Below are 21754 nucleotides of genomic sequence, written 5' to 3' on the forward strand. Positions count from 1 at the left end.
GACCCAGATGCGGAAGTGAGAAATAATCCTCGCAGGAATAGTTCAAAATCAAAGTATTTTAATAATCCATACGGTCGGAACGGACCGGAACAAAAACAGAACAGGCGCTCGGGACGGAGGCAGGACGCGGCTGGAGATCGGGGTCTCAGAACAGCAACTAAAAAACAAAGGGGAAAAAGACTCACGTGAGTAACTTAAATCGCTGACAACGTCAGGGGTCTTCAAAAGACGGTTCATAAGAATGCGAGCGCGGAGCGAGATCGAAGATGCCAACCTGGTCAGAAAACTCAATACTCTGGCGAGTTCTTCCGGGTAGAGATGCTCCTTATCTGTGGGAAGAACCCGCCATTCAATCATCTCCAGCAGCGCACCTGCCAGCGTCTGTCAAAACAAAACAGAGGACACTAACTAGATTTACTTATAAAGGAATAAAAGTTGCAATACCAGACAGAGTGCATCATGACAGGTATGTCACAATAAGAATCCATGACATGTGAAATGATTTATTACACTCACTCTAAGTTACAAGAAAAAAAAATTAGCAGGTGAAAGATGAAGACAGCAGTATGTAAAACAAATATCTTAAAAAAAACTTTTTTATTTTTATTTTTACATTGGTTATACTAAAATCATTTTAAAAATATGCTCGTAGTTAATAAATGTTATCCCTATGTATCCTGCGACCTTATAAAAAAAAAAACCATACAGTACACTTATAATTTGATAATCCAAACAATGACAGCTAGACTTCAGAATCAACATCCTGATTCATCATCATTTCTGGAGATTTCAATCATGCCAACCTAGACTCTACTCTGCCTACTTTCCACCAGGTCTGTCTAACGGATTATTTAAATTTCTGCTTAGACTTGTCGCCCCTGCTAAGACTGTCCGCTGTTACCCTAATAATAAACCGTGGGTAACAAAGGAGGTCAAGGATGTATTTAACAGGAAGAAGGTGGCTTTCAGGAGTAGAGACAGGGACGCCATGAGGTCAGCACAGTAGGAGGTGAAGCGAAGACTGACTGCAGTGGACACAGTGGAGGAGGCAAAAGGTCTCAACAACTTTCTCAACATGTTGGAACGGGCCACATCACCCTCACTGCTGCCCGCTTCTGGACCTGCCCCATCTTCTTGTGCCGCCCTCAGCTCCATACAACCACTTCCCAGCTTCACCTAACTCCAGGTACACGACGTAGTTCGGAGGATTCGTCCAGGGTAGGCTGCTGGTCCTGACAAGGTGCCTGCTCGACTTCTAAAGACCTGCGCTCCTGAACTAGCTGAGCCGCTCCAACATGTCTTCAACCTCATTCTACGGCTGGGGAAAGTACCAACCCTGTGGAAGACTTCCAGTCCTGAAAAAGATCCGGCCGAGAGAGCTGATCGGAGGCACTGAATTCGCAGCTGATGAAGACACTGGAGCGGCTAGTCCTCAAACATCACAGGCCACAAGTCCAGCATGCACAAGACCCCCTGCAGTTTGCCTAATGGCCAGCAGTTGGTGTAGAAAATGCCATCCTTCACCTCCTGCATCGGACCTACTCCCACCTGGATAAAATAAGTAGTCTCCTTGATTTTGGACTATCTTTCTGATCAGCCACAGTATGTCAGGCTGAAGGACATCACGTCTGATACTGGGGTGTGCAGTACAGAAGCACCTCAGGGGACAGTACTGGCCCCTCTCCTCTTCACCATTTATACTCCAGACTTCTGCTACAACTCAGAGCTGAGTCTCGTCCAGAAGTATGCTGACGACACTGCCATTTTTGGATGCATCAGGGACAACAGCGAAGACGAGTACAGAAATCTGATACGTGACTTTGTGGACTAGAGTGAGAGGAACCAATTGTAGCTGAACACCTCAAAGACCAAGGAGCTGGTCTTGGACTTTGGGAGGTCCAGGACAAAGCCATGTCCAGTGTCCATCAGAGGTGACGAGATGGAGATAGTTCACAGCTATAAGTACCTCGGTGAGTGGCTGGACATTAAACTGGACTGGTCCTGCAACACAGACCGTGTGTATAAGAAAGTCCAGAGTAGACTGTACTTTCTGAGGAGGCTCCGATAATTTAACATCTGCAGGAAGCTCCTGTGCATGTTCTACCAGTATGTGGTGGCGTTTTGGGGGAGGAGTGGAGTGAACGTAATATCATGACATTCTATTCTATGTTAAACTTTGTATCCTTTGTCTTTGTTATTTGTCTTATGTTCTTGTCTTTATCTTTCGACTTAGATCGTGTCATCTTGTTCTTTTTTTTTATTTCTCTTTGTTCTTGTTCTTATTTTTATTTTTATGAATAATCGTCTGTATTGCTGTGTCTAATTGTAAAAAAAACAATTTCCCGAAGGAGACCTCCTAAGGGATCAATAAAGTTATACCTAACATAAAATTAAGGAAAAAAAAGCCTACACAAATAAAATTGTCTTAAGATGTTTCTTGAAGAAGTCATTAGATCCATCAAACACAGAGCGAGAGGAAGATCCTACCAAAGCTTAGGAGCAACAGCCTGGAAGGATTTCTCTCCTCTGGTCCTGAACCGTGTGCGAGGAACCATCAGTAGATTCTGCTCCACAGACCTCAGAGCCCGAGCTGGGGTGTAAGGCTGGATCAGATCACTGATGTAAGGAGGAGCCTGACCATGAATATCTCTGAAAGTAAGAACCAGAATTTTTAAATTGATCCTGAAAGAAACTGGCAGCCAGTGAAGAGTTTTTTTTAAGGAGCTGTGCAATGCCCCCAGGCGGCACTAGGGTGACGTTACAGGGGGGTCAAAAACGTCGGTTTTAGCCTACACAGGTCACCCAGTAATATACAGAGTACTCCCCGACATCGGATTCAAACGACCTGGGTTACATTTGACGCGTTGCCTAACTCATTGTTGCCATGGTAACGTGACGTGACGTGTCGCTGTTGTCATTTGGCTTCCGTAATTCTAAAACTATGAAGCGCACTTGAAATGTTTAATGTCAACAGTGCGATTCTACCCCCCTCGAACCACTTTGAGGTCGTACACGACGACCATAAATCGGTAAAAAAGTAATGATCCAGTTCCTAATAAATGTTCCTTGTTTATTTAACTTGAAAAATGCGCATTTAATCTGTATTTGACCTTGTTTTTTTACACAGCTCAGACATGATCGTGCACGGAATGTAGACCCGTCACACCACAGGAATTAAATTAGATATTGTGCTTGTTTGTTTAAAAGCGTCATTGTAGATGTGATTGTATAAAGACAGAGTTCAGTTCTGTAGTTTCAACGTCAGGTAAAAAGTTTTCAAACTTCCTCCAAACACGCAACTTCCTCCAAACCTCCGAGTGTTGACGTCACACTTGTTGACAAAGATCTATAGCATTTTGTCCTCACGTTTGTGCAGTAACTTGACGGAACCAGGTGCGCATCACTAGTCTATTGAGGTAAGATATAATTTTTGCTTTAAGTTGACTCAGAAATAATGTTTCATTGCATGTAATTATGCTTTTTAAACTATAATGTAACTCACACACGTATTTTGTTTGGTATTTTGAAAGGAAGAAAATATATTTATATTCCAATAAAAAGTTGGCTATATTGGTAGGTCATGGTAGGCGATTTATTTTATTAATATTCAAGATATTGATTTCATTTATCACTTCCGCATATTAGTACAGATAACATATTTATCGTATTTAAGTATATAAGTATAAGTTTATTTTAACCCTTTTGGATGAGGGATTTGATCTGTTGTAGTTTTCTTTAAATGAAAGAATATATATAAAATAATAATGAAAAGTATTTTAAATTCCAGCATAAAGAGGTAAACCAGATGGAAACACCATAAAACAATGGATGAAGGAAACATGGAGAGCTTATCTCTGAATGATCAAGTATACTTGCTTGTATTTATTTATTTATTATATTTAAAAGGGAGCACTAGTGTGTTTTTGTTTTGTTTTTGCATGGAAGTGACCTTGACATGAAACCTTTCTCTCTGTGGTTCCTGCCAAATGATTTCAAATGTGAAGTAAGTGAGTAAGTAATATTTGTAAGCATAGTGAACACAAACTTGTAAACCTACAGCACATCCCATCATGGAAATAATCTAAAATGCAATTCTATGTTCTTTTCTAGGTGAGATGGAGTGCTGCATCAGGTGCTGGACTAACCATCGGAGGTGGAATGGGTCAACACATGTCAAAAGCAGGTGAGATGGTTACATCATACACACTTTGCTCATTAAAATAGTCATGTTTGGTAATAATGATAAATACATTTCTGTGGCAGGACGCACTGACAAGGTTTTCTGGGTTCTGTTGTTGGAAAAACTTGGTCTTGCCCGTCAAGGTGGTAGGTACCAGACTGAAGAGTCTTTTTTTAATAGATTTTACACTTCAAATGATCGGAATCAAACGACTTCATTAATACAATGTTTTCCAGGTTCTGTTGACTTTCGGACAAAGAGGATTCGACATTGTTATGGCAGTAAGGAGACGGCAGGAAGTGAAAGATTCTTGAGAAAGAGATGAACCACCTCTGGAAGTCTCTGTCCAGTCGTTGTGATTCCCTGAAAGAGTTGCCTCGCATGGCAGCGTCACAGCAAGGTAAGAGTTTATTTAGCAATTGAAGAACAGAACCAGTCCAAGTACAGCTGATCATTCTTATTGTATTATTCTTTTAAGATGCACCATGGGCTTGACTGGTGAGGCTTTGAAGGATCATTTTAGGAGCAGGAGCAAGTCAGAAGGACGTCACTCGAACCATGACTCGGACCAGAAACTACTACACACAAGTCTTCGCTGAGGATGAGACCATCAACTACTATTGGAATAATTACATCTATAATCATACGTTAGTAATCAATAACATGTATTGCATTAGTAGATACATAAGCATACGTTAGTAATCAATAACATGTACTGCCTACAGCTAATCAATAATTAAAAGAGGCTTGATATTGAGGCTAGTGTGAACTATCATGCTCACTTTTAGACCCCCAGGGGCTGCTGGGAATGAACTGGGGCCAAAAACGTGTTTTCAGGAAGCACCTAGAAAAACGCCCTTGAAAACATATGTGTACAAATGGAACATGAAGAACCTCTAAAAGTTTCAGATCATTTAAATTAACAATGGTCGATTTATAGAGCTTCAAAGTCCAGAATTCTCCAAGTTTCCCATGATACCATGGGGCACAGGAAGTTCATAGCAACATCAATCAACTACAAACAAATAAATCATGTTGGTGTGTGTAGTTTTCTGATAGTATAACAGCAGTCTTGAGTCACCTATAAATAACATAAATATGTATATTTTAAAGTTCAAACATGTACTGTGGGTCTCACAAAGCTTTTAGACGTGCTGTCTTCTATTTCATAGTTTGAGTGTAATTTACAAATAGCTCTTCAGTTGCTATTTTAAACAATGATGATTACTGATAAATTAAATCAATTTTTACTGCTTACCCATATCACATGGAATGACAAAATTATGAAAGTTATTGTAAGTGTGGTGATTTCAAGAAAGCAGTGGTTTATCTCTATTTGTCTTAAATATCTCCACTATGTTTTGCTGAATGTTTGTTTGTTTATGTTTGTATTTTGTTTATGTACTTTGGGTGTTGATGGTTAATAATTGAGTAGTGAAGGGGTAGGTATAGACAAGCTTATGCTTCATCCTTCTTACTTTGGACATGTTGGGTTAATGTTATTGTTTTGACTATAATTATTGTTTGACTAATGTCATTGTTTTTGTTTGTTTGTCTTAAGTTTACTTTCTTATGTAACATGTTCGAAATAAAGCATTCATTCATTCATGATTCATTAACATATGGTGTCTGCTTTGCCTGAATGTTGTTCATGTTGAACTCTATGTCGATCTCAAACTAGGGTAAACAGAGACCTTTTTACAACTTTTAAATCACCAATAGTCATTTTCACAACACATTACCTGCACTGATGATGAATACTATGGGACGTTATTCAAAATGATATCAAAGTGTGCTTTATTACAGGTTTCATATCAAACAATTGTTCACAGATCATCACAAATGTCACGAGTAACCATCTGAGTGAATCTGCACGACGTTGATGGTCTCATCCTCAGCGAAGACTTGTGTGTAGTAGTTTCTGGTCCGAGTCATGGTTCAAGTGACATCATGCGGACTTGCTCCTGCTCCTAAAATGCTCTGAAGATCCTTCAAAGCCTCACCAGTCAAACCCATGGTGCATCTTAAAAGAATAAGACAATAAGAATGATCAGCTGTACTTGGACTAGTTCTGTTCTTCACTTGCTAAATAAACTCTTACCTTGCTGTGACACTGCCATGCGAGACCACTCTTTCAGGGAATCACAACGACTTGACAGGGACTTCCAGTCTTAGTTCATCTCCTTCTCAAGAATCTTTCACTTCCTGCCGTCTCCTTACTGCCATAACAATGTCGAATCCTCTTTGTCCGAAAGTCAACAGAACCTGGAAAACATTGTATTAATGAAGTCGTTTGATTCCGATTATTTGAAGTGTAAAATCTATTGAAAAAGACTCTTCAGTCTTGTACCTACCACCTTGACGGGCACGACCAAGTGTTTCCAACAACAGAATCCATAAAATACAATGAAATATTCTATTTTCATAGAAAAGAGCACCGGATTATAAAGAGGATCAAGCGAAATAGCACATCCAGACTTTATTTTACTCATTCATAAAACAATGTCAACATTATGGTCGTCGTGTACGACTTCAAAGTGGTTCGAGGTCGTTAACCACAATCGGGGGTAGAATCGCAGTGTTGACATTAAACTTTTCAAGTGCACTTCATAGTTTTAGAATTACAGTAGCCAAATGACAACAGCGACACGTCACGTTACCATGGCAACGACGAGTTAGGGTCAAATGTTACCCAGGTCGTTTGAATCCGATGTCGGGGAGTGCTCTGTATATTACTGGGTGACCCGTGTTGGCTAAAACCGACGTTTTTGTGTCACCTTAGGGGCGCCAGGGGGGAACTGCACGGCGTCGGACGGTATGACGCCTCGGGTGTGAGGACGTGTTGCATATATGCTGCCTAAAAGATAATCCAGCATTATTTTGGGAAGTGTATTAACTGTATTATCTGTGGCAGAAAACATGATCTCAGCAAACAGCAGCCAACATTGAAGATTCAACTATTTTAAAGTCTTCTTACAAAGCTTTTCTAGCTGAAGACCATGGTCTCAGATTCCTTTCCAATAATTGAACATCTGGGTTCAAGGAGCTGAAATTATCACTATCCAAATAACTGGTGTGTGATTATGTCCCTGTGCTGGCTGTGCTGTGAAATTCAGGCCAAGAAAATTATGAACAGAAACAGTGAACAGGACTGAATAGTTTGAATGGTACAGAATTACCATACAAAGAACCTGGTGTTTTGACCATCACACAGACACTAAGCTTTTCTGCTTAATTTCAAGTGGAAGATTGACAATTCATAATAGACCATCACATAGGTTGTTTTAAGACAACACTTGTGTGAGTGGGCTTATTCTAAAGGGCTTAAAAACATCATGAGTAGGAGGTTCTCAGAATAGATTTTTAATGTTGTTTCATGAAGTGAAACCATGAGGTTTATAGGTTGGAATTATATCCTTATGTAAACACAGTTGGTCAATTTTAACTGAGTCTTAAGTCTATACTTATCTAATTGAATTTGTTGACTATTTGAAATTGAATTAAATTAATTTTGGTCATTCCTAGTCATGGAGTCTGTGTATGTAGTCTGTTGTGGTGAAAGAACCTGGCTGTTCTTTAATCTGGGACCTAACCTTCATCAGCGTCATCTATTATTTCAAAGACGTTTTGCGAGTCATGAACAATGCATGATGTTGAACATTCTACAAAGTCTACAGGTGCACTTAAAATTAGCCAGTTTTGTTAGAAAGTCCTTGCTTTAGAGATAAAAGAACTAATTGTCTTTTCAATCACAGAACTCAAGATATGAATCAAACGTCACTCCAAGGCTAAAGACAACCCCACTTACCATGTTTTCATTAAGCAAATCCTTGAGGGCACTAACTTAACTATTCCATACATGAAAAGGTTTCCAGGACAACAGAGAGTATAAAAGAGTAGAAATCCATCCCATGCCAGACGTCAGAAACGCAGCGTTGAAGGTAAGATGTCTCATTTTACCCTGGAACAAATTGCAAACACACAATAATATGTATTTAATTTTTTTATTTCAGTTAAACAACAGTACTACTAGAAATAATGTAACAAATTCTTCTTCGTTTTTTTGAAGCTCATGTCATATTTGTAGGATTTTACAAACAAGATACACAATCTTTATCTTATAATCCATGCGTTTGTCTCTTTTCGTTCGGGCTATTGTATGATTATATTTTCGTGTCTAAAAAAGAAGGAGCTGTTTCGCCTGCAGTTAATACAAAACTCTGCAACGAGAATTCTGATCGGCTCTACCTGTAGTAGAAGAACTCACATTTCCCTGATCCTTAAAACTATTCACTGGCTTCCAGTTTCTTTCAGGATCAATTAAAAAATTCTGGTTCTTACTTTCAGACATATTTAGGTCAGGCTCCTCCTTACATCAGTGATCTGATCCAGCCTTACGACCCAGCTCAGGCTGTGATGTCTGTCGATCATAATCTACTGATGGTTCCTCGCACACTGTTCAGGACCAGAGGAGAGAAATCCTTTCAGACTGTTGCTCCTAAGCTTTGGAACGATCTTCCTCTCGCTCTGTGTTTGATGATCTACTGACTCCTTCAAGAAACATTTTAAGAATTTTTTTTTGTGCAGGTTTTTACTTAATTTTAGGTTAGGTTAGGTTAGGTAGAAGTTTATTGATCCCTAAGGAGGTCTCGTTCGGGAATTTTTTTTTCAATTAGACACTGCAATACAGACGATTATTCATAAAAATAAAAAGAAAGAACAAGATGACACAATCTAAGTCGAACGATAAAGACAAGAACATAAGACAAATAACAAAGAAAAAGGATACAAAGTTTAACATAGAATAGAATGTCATGATATTACTTTCACTCCACTCCTTCCCCAAAACTCAGAATTGTCCTCGTCGGCGCCTATACCCTTCATTCATTATTTTCATTAGGACTCCTTTGTTTGTCTTACGTGTCTTGATCTTTTAAAGCATGTATTTAAGCTGTATATTATTTTTGTTTGTTAAAGCGTTTTTTTGACCCTGCTCTAAAAAGGCGTTTTAAAAATAACCTTTACTTTACTTTCAAGCTAATGGTTTCAATGAATGGCTGAACTTGTTTCTATTTTAACTTTTCATTTTTTATTTGATTACAGATGAATGTGATTCTCGCTTCACTTGCTCTGTGCACCATCATCGCCAGTGTCTCTGGCCAATTAAGTACGTTTTTAATATAAAGATCCATGATTTGGATGTTCTGCATTATCAAAATATATATTTTATGCTCTTTTTTCCAACCCAACTACTGTCTTTATTTACCTCTAGAATCTCTCTGAACTATTATTCTAATGCCACATTTGTGTTTTCTCAAGTGTGTAAATGCATTATATTACATTTTAAAAGAGGACTTTAGGGGATTGAAAACATTAATTTCCACATTTCTTACTTTACATACTTTACTTACTCTACACTTTCTGGCTTACAGATTGGTGCTACCATTCCGATACTTGTGGTAAGTACCATTTCGCTTCTCAGAGCTTCAGCCAGTACTGCTGATCCTCCTCCACTAAAGCTCTCATTTCTGTTACAGATCCTCCTACATGGCCTACATTGTATCCAGATTTTTGTAGTGGCTCTCGTCAGTCCCCCATCAATATTGACACTGCACTGGTTAAGAACGACGTAAACTTGACCGAATTCAACTTCACCATGTATGACAGTAACAAATTGACGCACATTAAAAACACTGGAAAATTTGGTGAGTTCAACTACTGAAAATGCAATTTGATTCTTACCAATAAACATTTTTAAGAACAATTACATCACTTCATTTTTAATGTATAATTATTATTGGAAATGATTTAAAGACTCATTTGTAGTGTCTTTATTTCACCGTCAATGTTACAAAAAAACATTGACGGTGAAATAAAGAAAATTACGTTGACGTAAACAATTATACAAGAATCTCTTGTTCATTTTTCAGTGAAAGTGGGACCCCTACAAACATTAAACTGTAATGGTTAAAGACTTCAGAAAGACTGTGTAAAAGCAAGGCAAATGAAAGTATCTGTGATCATTATATTGGCGACATTCAGAGATACGGCAACCAGTGCATGTCAATTGCATGTTTCAACGCAGTTTGTGCTGGATTGCTCAATGGGAGGTGAGGCACTGCCTACCCCGACGGCACGCCCTGGTGTCAATATTGAATAGAATTTTAGACTTATTCAGTGTCTTAATTGAACCTTACGTTGTTTTCATAACCTTGGTGACCTTGATCTAGAGCTGAATAATGACACAAATATCTCTTCTTTTTTTTAATGTTTCAGTGATAGTGTTTTTAAACCAAGTTGTCCAAATTTGAGAGGTTGTCTCTCTGTATCATTTGACCCCATCTTGATATTAAAACTATTTCTGGTCTTACCTTTATCTGTAAATAAAGTCCATGTTCCTTTCCTTCACCACAAAAACCTCTGTTACTTTGTTGTAAAAGTGTGCCTCCAACTTTACCTTTTTACTGCGTATATATTTCCAAATCAGTGAAACAAAACAAGACCCCTACAAACCTTACACTTTAATGGTTAAAGACTTCAGCCATACTGTGGAAAACCAAGGCAAATAAAATGATCATTGAGGATTATATTGGCGACATTCAGAGATACGGCAACCAGTGCGTGTCAATTGCATGTATCAATGCAGTTTGGGATGGATTGCACATTGAGAGGTGAGGCAGTCCTACCCTGACCGCACGTCCATGGTGTCGATATTGGAAAGAATTTGAAGAATAATTTAATGTCTTTATTGAACCTTAAGTTGTTTTCATAATCTTGGTGATCTTGATCTAAAGCTGAATAATGACACATATCTATTTTTCTTGTTTTAGTGAGAGCGTTTTTAGACGGAGGCGTACAAATTTCAGGAGGTGGTCTCCCTGTAGCCTATGACGCAACAAATCTTCGATTGCACTGGGGAAATGGAACCACAACTCCTGGTTCTGAACACACTGTAGATGGAAAACGTTACCCAATGGAGGTTCATAGCACACTTTTTAGCAATAACACTATTATCTAGTAAAACAAACCAACATTTTGCTTTTTTGTTAGTTGCAAATTTACCACAAGAGGGCAAAGGGATCCAGTGCTGACAGTGAAGCATTGGCAGTTCTAGCTTTCTTCATCGAGGTGAGAATACTTTTAAATATTAAATTGTCAAAAATAAAATATTCCTAATAAAAAAAATCCCTGAAATGCACTTTACTTTGAAGGCACTGCCGGCTGAGGAAACAGAAGCATCAGAGGGCTGGAGGACCTTAGCTTCCTACCTTACCAATATTGAAACTAGTAAGGAGACTTTCAAAAAAGTGAATCTTTAATGGTGGCTTTTGTTTGCTGAGAAGATATTTTCTTCGACAGATGGGAAAGTTACAATAAACACCCCAATATCGCTTGATGATCTGTTGGGCAGCGTGGATCGGACAAAGTATTATCGCTACCTGGGCTCTGTGACCAAACCTAACTGTAAAGAAAATGTGGTTTGGACTGTGTTTAAGGAACCAATCAAAATAAGCAGAGCTTTGGTGAGTGGATTTGGATTGTGATGTAGAAGTGCCTTAGAAAATTTGTCATTCATCTATCCTTTGTCATTCCACAGATCGACACATTTGGAAGTACTTTGTTCTTTGGTGACAAAAGAGTAAACCGCATGGTAAACACCTTTAGAAATACTCAACCAAATCAGGACGTCACACAGCCAGAAAGCAGAATCATCATCAGCAGCAACAGCAACAGCAGCAGCAGCAGTAGCAGCAGTAGCAGTAATGTGGTTCCAACATCCTTCCTTGGCTTGGTGACTCTATTTTTGGTCCAGCTATGGGCTCGACAGAAACAGTAGAAGAAAGAGAAATATGCCTGACTAAAGGTTATGGTGAATTTAAGACTAGAAACAAAAACTCTTACTTTCAAAAAAAGGAGGATAACTGTACTGTATGGTTTTTTCTTTACAAGGTCGCAGGATACATAGAGATAACATTTATTAACTACAAGCATATTTAAAAAATGATTTTAGTATAACCAATGTAAATGTAATGTAAAAACATTGTTTTTTTTTAAGATATTTGTTTTAAATACTGCTGTCTTCATCTTTAACCTGCTAACGTTTTTCTCTTGTAACTTAGAGTGAGTGTAATAAATCATTTCACATGTCATGGATTCCTATTTTGACATACCTGTCATGATGCACTCTGTCTGATAGTACAACTTTTATTCCTCAATAAATAAATCTAGCACAATATATGCATTAATACCTTCTTTTCTACTCATCATTATAAAGGCCACCATACTGCTTCTTCAAATGAGATACTCTTAGGGATGGTGTTAGCTAGGTGAGGAGTGGTCTCTGTTTGCATCTAGACGCGACACTTGGCATTCATGCCAAAAAGTTATATTTTGGTTTAAAAAAAATACGAGATAGAAGCTTTGAACGTATTGCCAAACACGTTCGTACTGTCGTGTCGTCATTAAAAGGAAGTTTGACCAAAACCTACACTCTCCATGCCACGTGTACAAATGCTTAGACAATGACCAAAGTTGCCAGACCAGCATTGAAATTACAAGGTCTATTAAAGAATTTTACATTTCAGTATTTACATTTCTTTGAAATACTTTCAATGACATACATTCATTTTGTTAATACACTCAAAGGCTCCTACTTCCATCCTCTTGTAGTCGTCCTGCTGCCACACACTCCGTCGCTCAGCCGTGTAAACAAAAACAAATCACTTAGTCAATCACTCTGGCCTGGTAACAACTCAGCATTCTACCAGACTTGACCTTGGATTATAGATGGTTGGATGTCTTGAACACTCTGAACTATTATTTTCCTTCTTTAATCATTTTCCCTAAAACGTACTTACTTAAAACTATGGCTTCCTCAATCTTGGTATAAATCATCTATGATAATGTATAATTACACAAATATCCTGCTCGAACATTGTGTGATGTTGAACATGTTGCTTAATATCAGTGTTCGGAAGCACAGCTGAATAAGTCATTACTTCTCTAGCTACCAAACAACATTCTTTCATTTGGATAGTACCATCTAGTCTATAGGTGCACTTGAAATTAACCAGTTTTGTTCGTAATTATTTGCCTTAGAGAAAAAAAGAATTTGTCTTTTTAATCACAGAACTTTGATGTTTTCAGAACTCAAGATATTAATCAAGCGTCACTCAAAGACACCAACCATGTTTTCAAAGCCTTGAGGGGGCTAACTTCCATACGTGGAAAGGTTTCCTTCAAGTAAATATGTTTTTCAACTTATTATTTCAGTTAAACAGAAGTAAAACTACAAATAACTTAACAAATAATAATAATTATAATATTCATAGGATTTTACAAACAAGATACACAATCTTTAATTTATAATCCTTGCGTTTTTGTCTTCTCGTTTAGACTATTGTATTGTTTATTTTCGTGTCTAAAAAGAAGGAGCTGTCTCGCCTGCAGTTAATACAAAACTGGGCAGCGAGGATTCTGACCGGCTCTAGCAGAAGAACTCACATTTCCCTGATCCTTAAAACTCTTCACTGGCTGCCAGTTTCTTTCAAGATCAATTAAAAAATTCTGGTTCTTACTTTCAGAGATATTTAGGTCAGGCTCCTCCTTACATCAGTGATCTGATCCAGCCTTACACCCCAGCTCGGGCTATGAGTTCTGTGGATCAGAATCCACTGAAGGTTCCGCGCACACACTATCGGACCAGAGGAGAGAAATCCTTCCAGGCTGTTGCTTCTAAGCTTTGGAACGATCTTCCTCTCCCTCTGTGTTTGATGGATCTACTGACTCCTTCAAGAAAAATCTTAAGACATTTTTATTTGAAAGAGTCACCAAGTCAAGGAAGGATGTGGGAGAGTTGGCTTATTGCTAATTTTTCTGCCGCTGAATTGCTGCAAGAATTGTTGTTGCCAATTAGTACAGTTGTTCCAAATTTTTCCATCAGTGGAATGAAAACATGTAATGTAAATAATCTGAGGTACTGTAACATCACAATCCAAATCTTTGCTCATGTTTATTGTGTTTTTAAAACAATCCAAACCACAGCTTCGTTACAGGAAGGGGTGATCCTAGAAGTCAGTAAGCGATAGTGCTTTGTCTGATATATGCTGCCTAAAAGATCATCAAGCAATATTTGGGGTATTGTATTAACTGTATTGTCTGTGGCAGAAAATATGATCTTGGCAAACCTCAGCCAACATTAAAGATTACATTTTTTTTTATATTCTATATTCGTTTCCTATTACTTGGGCCCAGGGAGCTGACCGTATCATATGCCGAAAACAGATGTGTTTTCATGTCTCTGTGCTGGCTGTCTGTATCGAGAAATTCGGCTTATGGGGCGGTATAGCTCAGATGGTAGAGTGGTTGCCTGCAGTCCAAAAGGTTGCAGGTTCAATCACAGCTCCAGATGAGCCATTGTGTCCCTGAACACTTTACCCTGATTGCTCCTGATGGCAGACTTGGCACATGTGTGCACCCTACTCCCATCAGTATGTGTGAATGGCTGTCAAAGCGCTATATAAATAGAGATTATTATCTATTGTGACATTGAACATTCTACAAAGTCTACAGGTATACTTAAAATAAGCCAGTTTTCTTGCCAGAAATTCCTTACTTAAAATAATTGTCTTTTCAGTGACATCTTGTCAGAACACAAGATATGAATCACATTTTACTGCATTTTGATGTATTTTTCATTAAGCAAATCCTTGAGGGTTTAACTTAACTATTCCAAACGTGAAAAGGTTTCTGGGAAAACAGAGAGAATAAAAGAGGAGAAATCCATCTCGAGGTAGACCTCACAAGGCAGCGTCGAAGGTAAGATAGGTAACATATACAGTATATATATATAAATGTTTGGTTTTTTTCCATATCTGAACTGGCTACATTTTTACCTTTTAATTTTAATTACGTATATTTACAGATGAATGTGATTGTCACTTCACTTGCTCTGTGCACCATCATCGCCAGTGTCTCTGGCCAAAGTAAGTTTGTAATACAGAGATCCATGATTTGGATGTTTTGCACAATACAATACTTGGTGGTTTTAAATAATTAAGGACTTTCTTAATTTAACCCTGGCATCTTTCTGGACAATTAGCCTAGAGAGAGAGAGATCATAAATAGATTAAAAAAAAAAATCTTTTTTCAACACAAGTACTGTCTTTATTTACCTCTAGAATCTCTCTGAACACATTTGTGTTTTCTCAAGTGTGGAAATGCATTATAATACATTTTAAAAGAGGACTTTAGGGAATTGAAAACAGTAGTTGCAATACTTTTTTAAATGGTGATCATTCCATTTTCTTTTCTGACTAACAGATTGTTGCGGTGTGGTAAGTACCCTCTCGCTTCTCAGAGCTTCAACCAGTACTGCTGATCCTCCTGCACTAAAGCTCTCATTTCTGTTACAGATCCTCCTACATGGCCTACATTGTTTCCAGATTTTTGCAATGGCTCTCGTCAGTCCCCCATCAATATTGACACTGCACTGGCTAAGAACGATGTAAACTTAACCAAATTCAACTTCACCATGTATGACAGTAACAAAATTCCGTATTACCTGGTGAACGGAGGAATAACAGGTGAGTTTTATTATTTCATTTTTACTAAAAACATCCGTAAGGAAAATTACGTCATTTAATTTTCACTGTACTATTATTGTAAATATATCAGTTTACTTTCTTATTCGAAGTGTCTCTTACTGAACCCTTATTTTTTTGTATTCTTGGTTACATTGATCTGGCAGTGAATAATGACACAAATATCTCTTGTTCATGTTTCAGTGGGAGTGTATTTAGATACGGGCATCCAAATTTCAGGTGGTGGTCTCTCTGAACCCTATGACGGATCACATATTTTTGCACATCATTGCACACTTATGATTAACGAACTACTATCTTGTAAAAGTGGAAAAAACCAACAACATTTTCTCGCTTGTTTTAGCTGCAGATTTATCACACAAAGTCGTCCTTTAACGGTGATTTAGATGAAACTTTTCAACATTCTGAAGGATTTGCAGTTCTTGCTTTCTTCATTGAGGTGAGAATATTTTTAATCATTGAGTTACCCTCCTCAATATTTGAACTAAAACAAACTGAATGTACTTTACTTCGAAGGCATTGCATGACAGGTGCCTTTTATTTAACAGAGGCCGTACAGGCTTGAGTAACATGTAAAACATGGTGAGAGAGACTAATTCTCCCACACCTCTCACTCATGGTGCCGAACTTGAGGACCCATAATGCACCAGTCGCTATATAGCCCCCACCTGAGGGGTCAGTCTTCCCCGACAACCCCAACATCTAGCACAAAGTCTCTAAACCTCCCAGGTCGCCGATGCTGTCGGGTAGGCCATCTAGGTGCGACAGGTGTAGATGGCGAGTAAGGGTCCATGGGGCTCAAGGTGCCGTCTTCAGGAACATCACAACCGGCTGGGGAAGGACTCAGGGGACGGTATGGAGAAAGTCTGTCCTGGTGCAGTACCACCATGCGTCTTCTGTTTGGCAGCCACACCCGATACACCACTTCAGACAAGCGGTCAATTACTTCACCAGGTCCTTGCCAGTGACTGCGGAGCTTAGGGGAAACTCCCTTTTTGCGGACCGGACAGTAAACCCACACCTTGTCTCCCGGCTCAAAGGCACGCCCTCGACAGCGTGTATCATAGGTCCTCTTTTGCCGGGCGCCAGCACTGTCTTGAGACTGCCGACTGTAGTCGTGTACCACCTGTAGTCGGTCCTTCAGTCTGCGGAGGTAATCCATCTCCTTTCCTCCAGGAATCTCAGGTTCTGGCGGGGCACCAAATACCAAATCCACTGGTGTCCGCAGCTCTCTCCCGAACATCAGAGCAGCAGGAGTGCATTGGCTGGATTCCTGCACAGCAGATCGGTATGACCACAGAACCAGGGGTAGGTGACGATCCCAGTCCTTTTGATGTTCACTCGTCAAGATAGCAAGCTGAGTGGCAAGAGTGCGATTAAATCGCTCCACCAAACCGTCGCTCTGTGGGTGGAGCGGCGTGGTCCTTGTCTTCCTCACCCCCAGCCGTCTGCAGACCTCCTGGAACACCCGGGACTCAAAGTTTCGCCCCTGGTCACTGTGGAGCTCGTCAGGAACTCCAAACCGAGAGAACATCTCGTCCACCAACTTCTCTGCTGTTGTGATGGCACTTTGATCTGGTACTGCGTATGCCTCTGGCCACTTGGTGAAATAAACTTTTCTTCAGTTACTGACATCAATTTGGTGTTGGTTGGGGCCCACATTTCGGAAACTCGGCTATTGGCCTCAAGGAGGGTGCCTGGACGGACCAAAGAGATGGTGGACCCAGTGTCCACCAAGGCTTGACATGGCTGACCATCCAGTTGGCAGTACAGGTACAATCCTTGTGTATGTCCACAACGTCCAACCAATGTCCATCTGCCTTGGAGGGAAAGTGGATTTTGGAATGGGCGGTCCCTCATTGCGCCACTCCACTGCAGTTTCCCACCACCCTGGTAATAGGGGTCGGAGCAGGGCAATCTCTTGCGAAGTGGCCGAGCTGGTCACACCGAAGGCATCGATCTGTCGGACGGGGTCGTCGTCTGGATCGTGGCGGCACTGAGGACAGGCGGACCTCCTCAACATCTTCATCATAGTCCAACATCCTGACCTGCGCCCGTGGACCAGGAGCCCTTGATGAGGTATGTTGAGCAGCGAAGATCCCTTGTGCTCGTTCAGCTTCCCTCAGTGCCTCGGTTAGGGACACCGGCATGGAGAGACGAACATGCTGTCGTAGTTTTTCTGGTGCCAGCCCTCGTAGAAAAGCGTGGAGTGCTAGTTCTCCTTGGGATGTAGCATTGAAATGCAGATAGCCTTGCCGGGCATACTGCTGCACGTCAGCGGCGAAGGTGCCCAAATTCTCCCCTTCTTGTAGATGGCGACTAGTCAGCTGCTCTCTGCTCTGGTCGGCATGACACGGCTGGCCAAACCGTCTCTGAAGTGCGGTGGTCAGGTTATGGAAGTCAATGGTTTCCACTGGGGCTAGGTCTAGAAGCACTTGTGTCGCCTTTCCTTCCAAAGCCAGAGCCAAATGGGTCACAGCTTCAGCATTGCTCCACCCATTATGCCGCATTGTTAGTTGCACCTGTGCCAGGTATGGCGCAAGTGGTACCAGTCCATTGTACTTGGGCAGCTTAACCGTTGGCTTGTGTGGAGGTGTACTCACCTGTATCCTTGTGTCCGGGCCATCATCTGCATGCAGTCTTGTTCTTTCCGCCAACAGGTGACACTTGCCAGGCTGCTCCTCTGCTCCAACCCACTCTTCTGGTGGTAGAGAATGCCGATCCAATCTTCGATCCGCCGGTGGCCAGGTCCTCCCTACCCCCAGGGGGCAGTGCGCAGGCGGCTCCTCTGCTCCAACCCGCTCTTCTGGTGGTAGAGAATGCCGATCCAACCTTCGATCCGCCGGTGGCCAGGTCCTCCCTACCCCCAGGGAGAAGTGCACAGGCGGCTCCTCTTTTTCCAGTAGAGGGCGATGTTCCCGTATGGCACTTGCTCCATCAGGTCTGTCTTTCATTAGAAGCCGGGCTCCTCCAGCCACCAGGGGGCGATCGGTAGTCATCTTTGGCGTTGCTCTCATCTCCATCAGTGGAGGGCGGTGTTGGCGCTGGAGCCCAAGATTTAGCTCAATTGCTCGCTCAAGTTCGTAGATTTCACTGTCCATTGTTCAAGAGAAATCCCACTTAGCACCAATGTAGCGAGCTTCAGTGAGCGTCAGGCAAAGGTACAAGGGTGTCTTTTCCACACTGCTACAGACAGGTGCCTTTTATTTAACAGAGCCCTACAGGCGTGAGTAACATGTAAAACATGGTGAGAGAGACTAATTCTCCCACACCTCTCACTCATGGTGCCGAACTTGAGGACCCATAATGCACCAGTCGCTACAATATTTATTTATATCGTTTATTCCACATTTATCAACACGCCGGTTTAAAAGTTCTGAACATTTTTTCATGGATTTGAGTCTTCTGCTGTGGATGATTTGGATCCTTGAAGCCAGTTCATCAGCGATTCCTGACCAGTACAGCCGCGCTGTGGTGAGTATTATTATTATTATAATTACTTTTATTCTTATTGTAATATTATTATTACTGTTATTTTTAATAGTATTGTTATTACCATGTTGATTTTAGCTGTTGTTATTGTTGTTATGTCATAACTAACAAAACTGTTTATCTTAGTTGCTATAGGCTGAGAATGCTGGAGGAGTTTTAGTTTTAGTTTTAGACACCGAGCTCTGTATATCCTTCTTTTCTCGCCGGGGCCGTTCTGGCTTGGCCGGTTCGGGTGTGGGGGTCCGGCGGGTGGGGCCTGTGGGTGCCTTGGGCCTGGTGGTGGTGACCGCTGGTGCCGCGATGGCCCCGTGTGCCAGCGGGGGGGTGGCCCGCTTCCGGGGGGTTTTTGATGGTGCGTGGGGGCTGGTGCTGGCGGGGGTGGCTGGGGTGGTGGATGGGGGGTTGCGCTGGGGGCGGTGCTGGGGCTGGGGGGTTGCTGGTCCCGCTGACGGGGTCGGCGGGTGAACCGTTAGGGGTGGGGCTGGGGCTGGCTGGGTGTTCTGGATGACCTTCCGGCCCCGATGGCTTCGCCTGGTCTGTGGTGGGGGGCCTGTCTTGGGGTGGGTGTCTGCTGCAGCGGTGGCTGTGGTCCTCTACCCGCCCTGTGTGGCATGTGCCGTGGTCGGGGAGTTTGTCGCCCTTGGTCCTGGGGGTTCGTGGCCGGGTTGGTCGGTCTTTCGGGGGCTTCCCGGGTGGGGGGGGCCACACTGGGCGGGGCCACATTGGGGGGACGGCGGAGGCATTGGGCGGACACATGTTACCGTAGTGACCATGTACCGCCCATGCAAGTGCTGCTGTCCCCCTGGGTGCTGCATGGTGGGTGGGGGCGGGGGCTGGGGGTCAGTATGTGTGATGGGCGGGGCCTCTGCACCTTAGAGACCGTGGACCGCCCATGGAATACTGCTGGCCCCCCAAACTTCCCTCATGGGGGAGGTGGGCTGCGGCTGTTGGGGACGGTCTACAGTTCAAAGACTGGGGGCCGTTCCCGGACGGCTGCAGCCCCATTACCCCCGCCCTGCCCGCACAACCGTGGCCCCCCTGTGACCCGGGGGACCTGGGCCGGTGCCTGGCCATTGCTCCCCCGGGCTCATGCGGTGGCACTCGACCCGGCTACTGGCCGTGTCCGCAGGGTATTAGGGGGGGCTCCGCTGCCGCTGCTGTGGTAGATCCCTATCTCCTTGACTCGGTCCCCTGCTATGGACTTGGTGGCAGCCTGACGGTCTGGGGGTCCTCCGTCGCCCGGCCTGGCCCCGGGGCCCTATCCCCTGACTGGTTCTTCTGGCTGCCCCTCTGCCCCGGTGCCTGCGCCTGGTGCCTCCCCCTCTCTGCTTCCTCGGTCGTCCTCGCCTGTGCTTGCCCTCTCGCGCCCCCGGTGGTGGTCCGCCTTCTCGCTGGTGTTCGGGGTCGGCTCTGGTGGTTATCTCGCCTGCCGGGTCCTGGTCTCCCGCGGGTTCCTGCCGCGGCTTGGGCCTCTGTGTCTGGATCTGCTGTGCTAGGTATGTGCCCTCTGGCCTGGCTATTTCAACCCCCCCCCCCCCCTCTCCCCTCTATATATCTTTACCCGTCACCGGAGTCTGTATACCTGTGTATTGTATACATTTGTCCCAAACCCACACCTTTTTATTTCTCTCCCGGAGCCCCAGGGATCCACCTCCAGAGCTGCTGCTGATCCAGGGATCCATCTCCAGAGCTGTTGCTGATCCAGGGATCCACCTCCAGAGCTGCTGCTGATCCAGGATCTTCACCACGTCATCAGATCCCGAGTTCTCTCCAGCACCCCCATGGACCCTCCTACACTCTCCTCTTTTCTCTCACTATATCCTCCCTCACTCCTCTCCTTACCCATCTGTCTACCCCCCCATCCTTCCTCCCAGCCGGTCAAAGCGGCAGGCCGTCAACAATGAGTCTGGTTCCGCTCGAGGTTTCTGCCTTCTAAAAGGAAGTTTTTCCTCGCCATTGCTCACTGTACAGCTCACTGTACAGTGTTTTTTTTCTTGCTCTTTGTTGAATTGCTGGGATCTATTTTTCCTTAATCAACTGTAGTCTTATTTCAACTGTATAGTGTCTTGAGATAACTTTGTTATGATAAGACACTTTAAATAAAATTGAATTGAATTATGGTTATTATATTGTAACAATCCTTAACTGTTGTGTTTAGTGAACTTTAAGAAGTTATGTATTATTGTTGTTGTTTTTTTAATGTTATTATTTTTGTTATTTTTATGCCTATATGTGTTATAAAAGCGCACAAGACAGACCTCACATGGAGGTACGTTTCCTGTCATGACTCAATGCCCAATATGACTGTGGCAGCGCAGTGACGTTTCTTTGTCGCCGCACTCATAACCAATGCCTAAACCCTAACAAATGTATTTCTTTAAATTGTGGCGGCTAACAATGTGTGATGTTGTTTGAGAATTACATGGTAATATATGTCACTATTTTGACTTGCTCAAGGAGATCACCACGTTTAATTAAA

At 42.3% G+C, this 21754-nt stretch overlaps 1 protein-coding gene and 1 long non-coding RNA gene across 2 annotated transcripts; both read left to right on the plus strand.

Annotated features, from left to right (window-relative positions):
• The first annotated feature begins 2167 nt into the window (after positions 1–2167).
• LOC148077508 (uncharacterized) lies at positions 2168–5623 on the plus strand. Its single transcript, XR_015711427.1, has 4 exons — positions 2168–4183; positions 4264–4326; positions 4417–4580; positions 4659–5623. It is a non-coding gene; the product is annotated as an uncharacterized LOC148077508 (long non-coding RNA).
• A 1218-nt stretch (positions 5624–6841) lies between these two features.
• Positions 6842–12017, plus strand: LOC148077509 (carbonic anhydrase 4-like). The gene is made up of 8 exons (XM_087793222.1): positions 6842–6854; positions 6963–6995; positions 9718–9885; positions 11011–11159; positions 11231–11308; positions 11392–11467; positions 11540–11703; positions 11778–12017. The coding sequence occupies exons 1-8, from the start codon at positions 6842–6844 to the stop codon at positions 12015–12017; spliced, it is 921 nt and encodes a 306-aa protein (XP_087649348.1).
• Positions 12018–21754: the final 9737 nt, after the last annotated feature.

Source organism: Callionymus lyra, chromosome 6 (genome assembly GCF_982586985.1).
Source record: "Callionymus lyra chromosome 6, fCalLyr1.hap1.1, whole genome shotgun sequence".
NCBI lineage: Eukaryota > Metazoa > Chordata > Actinopteri > Syngnathiformes > Callionymidae > Callionymus > Callionymus lyra.

What these genes read in the sequence shown, in the direction of transcription:
- LOC148077509 (XM_087793222.1), top strand. An exon ending in TAAAAACACTGGAAAATTTG is followed by an intron (nt 9,886 to 11,010) that starts GTGAGTTCAACT and finishes TTCTTGTTTTAG; the next exon opens with TGAGAGCGTTTTTAGACGGA. An exon ending in TTCTAGCTTTCTTCATCGAG is followed by an intron (nt 11,309 to 11,391) that starts GTGAGAATACTT and finishes TTTACTTTGAAG; the next exon opens with GCACTGCCGGCTGAGGAAAC.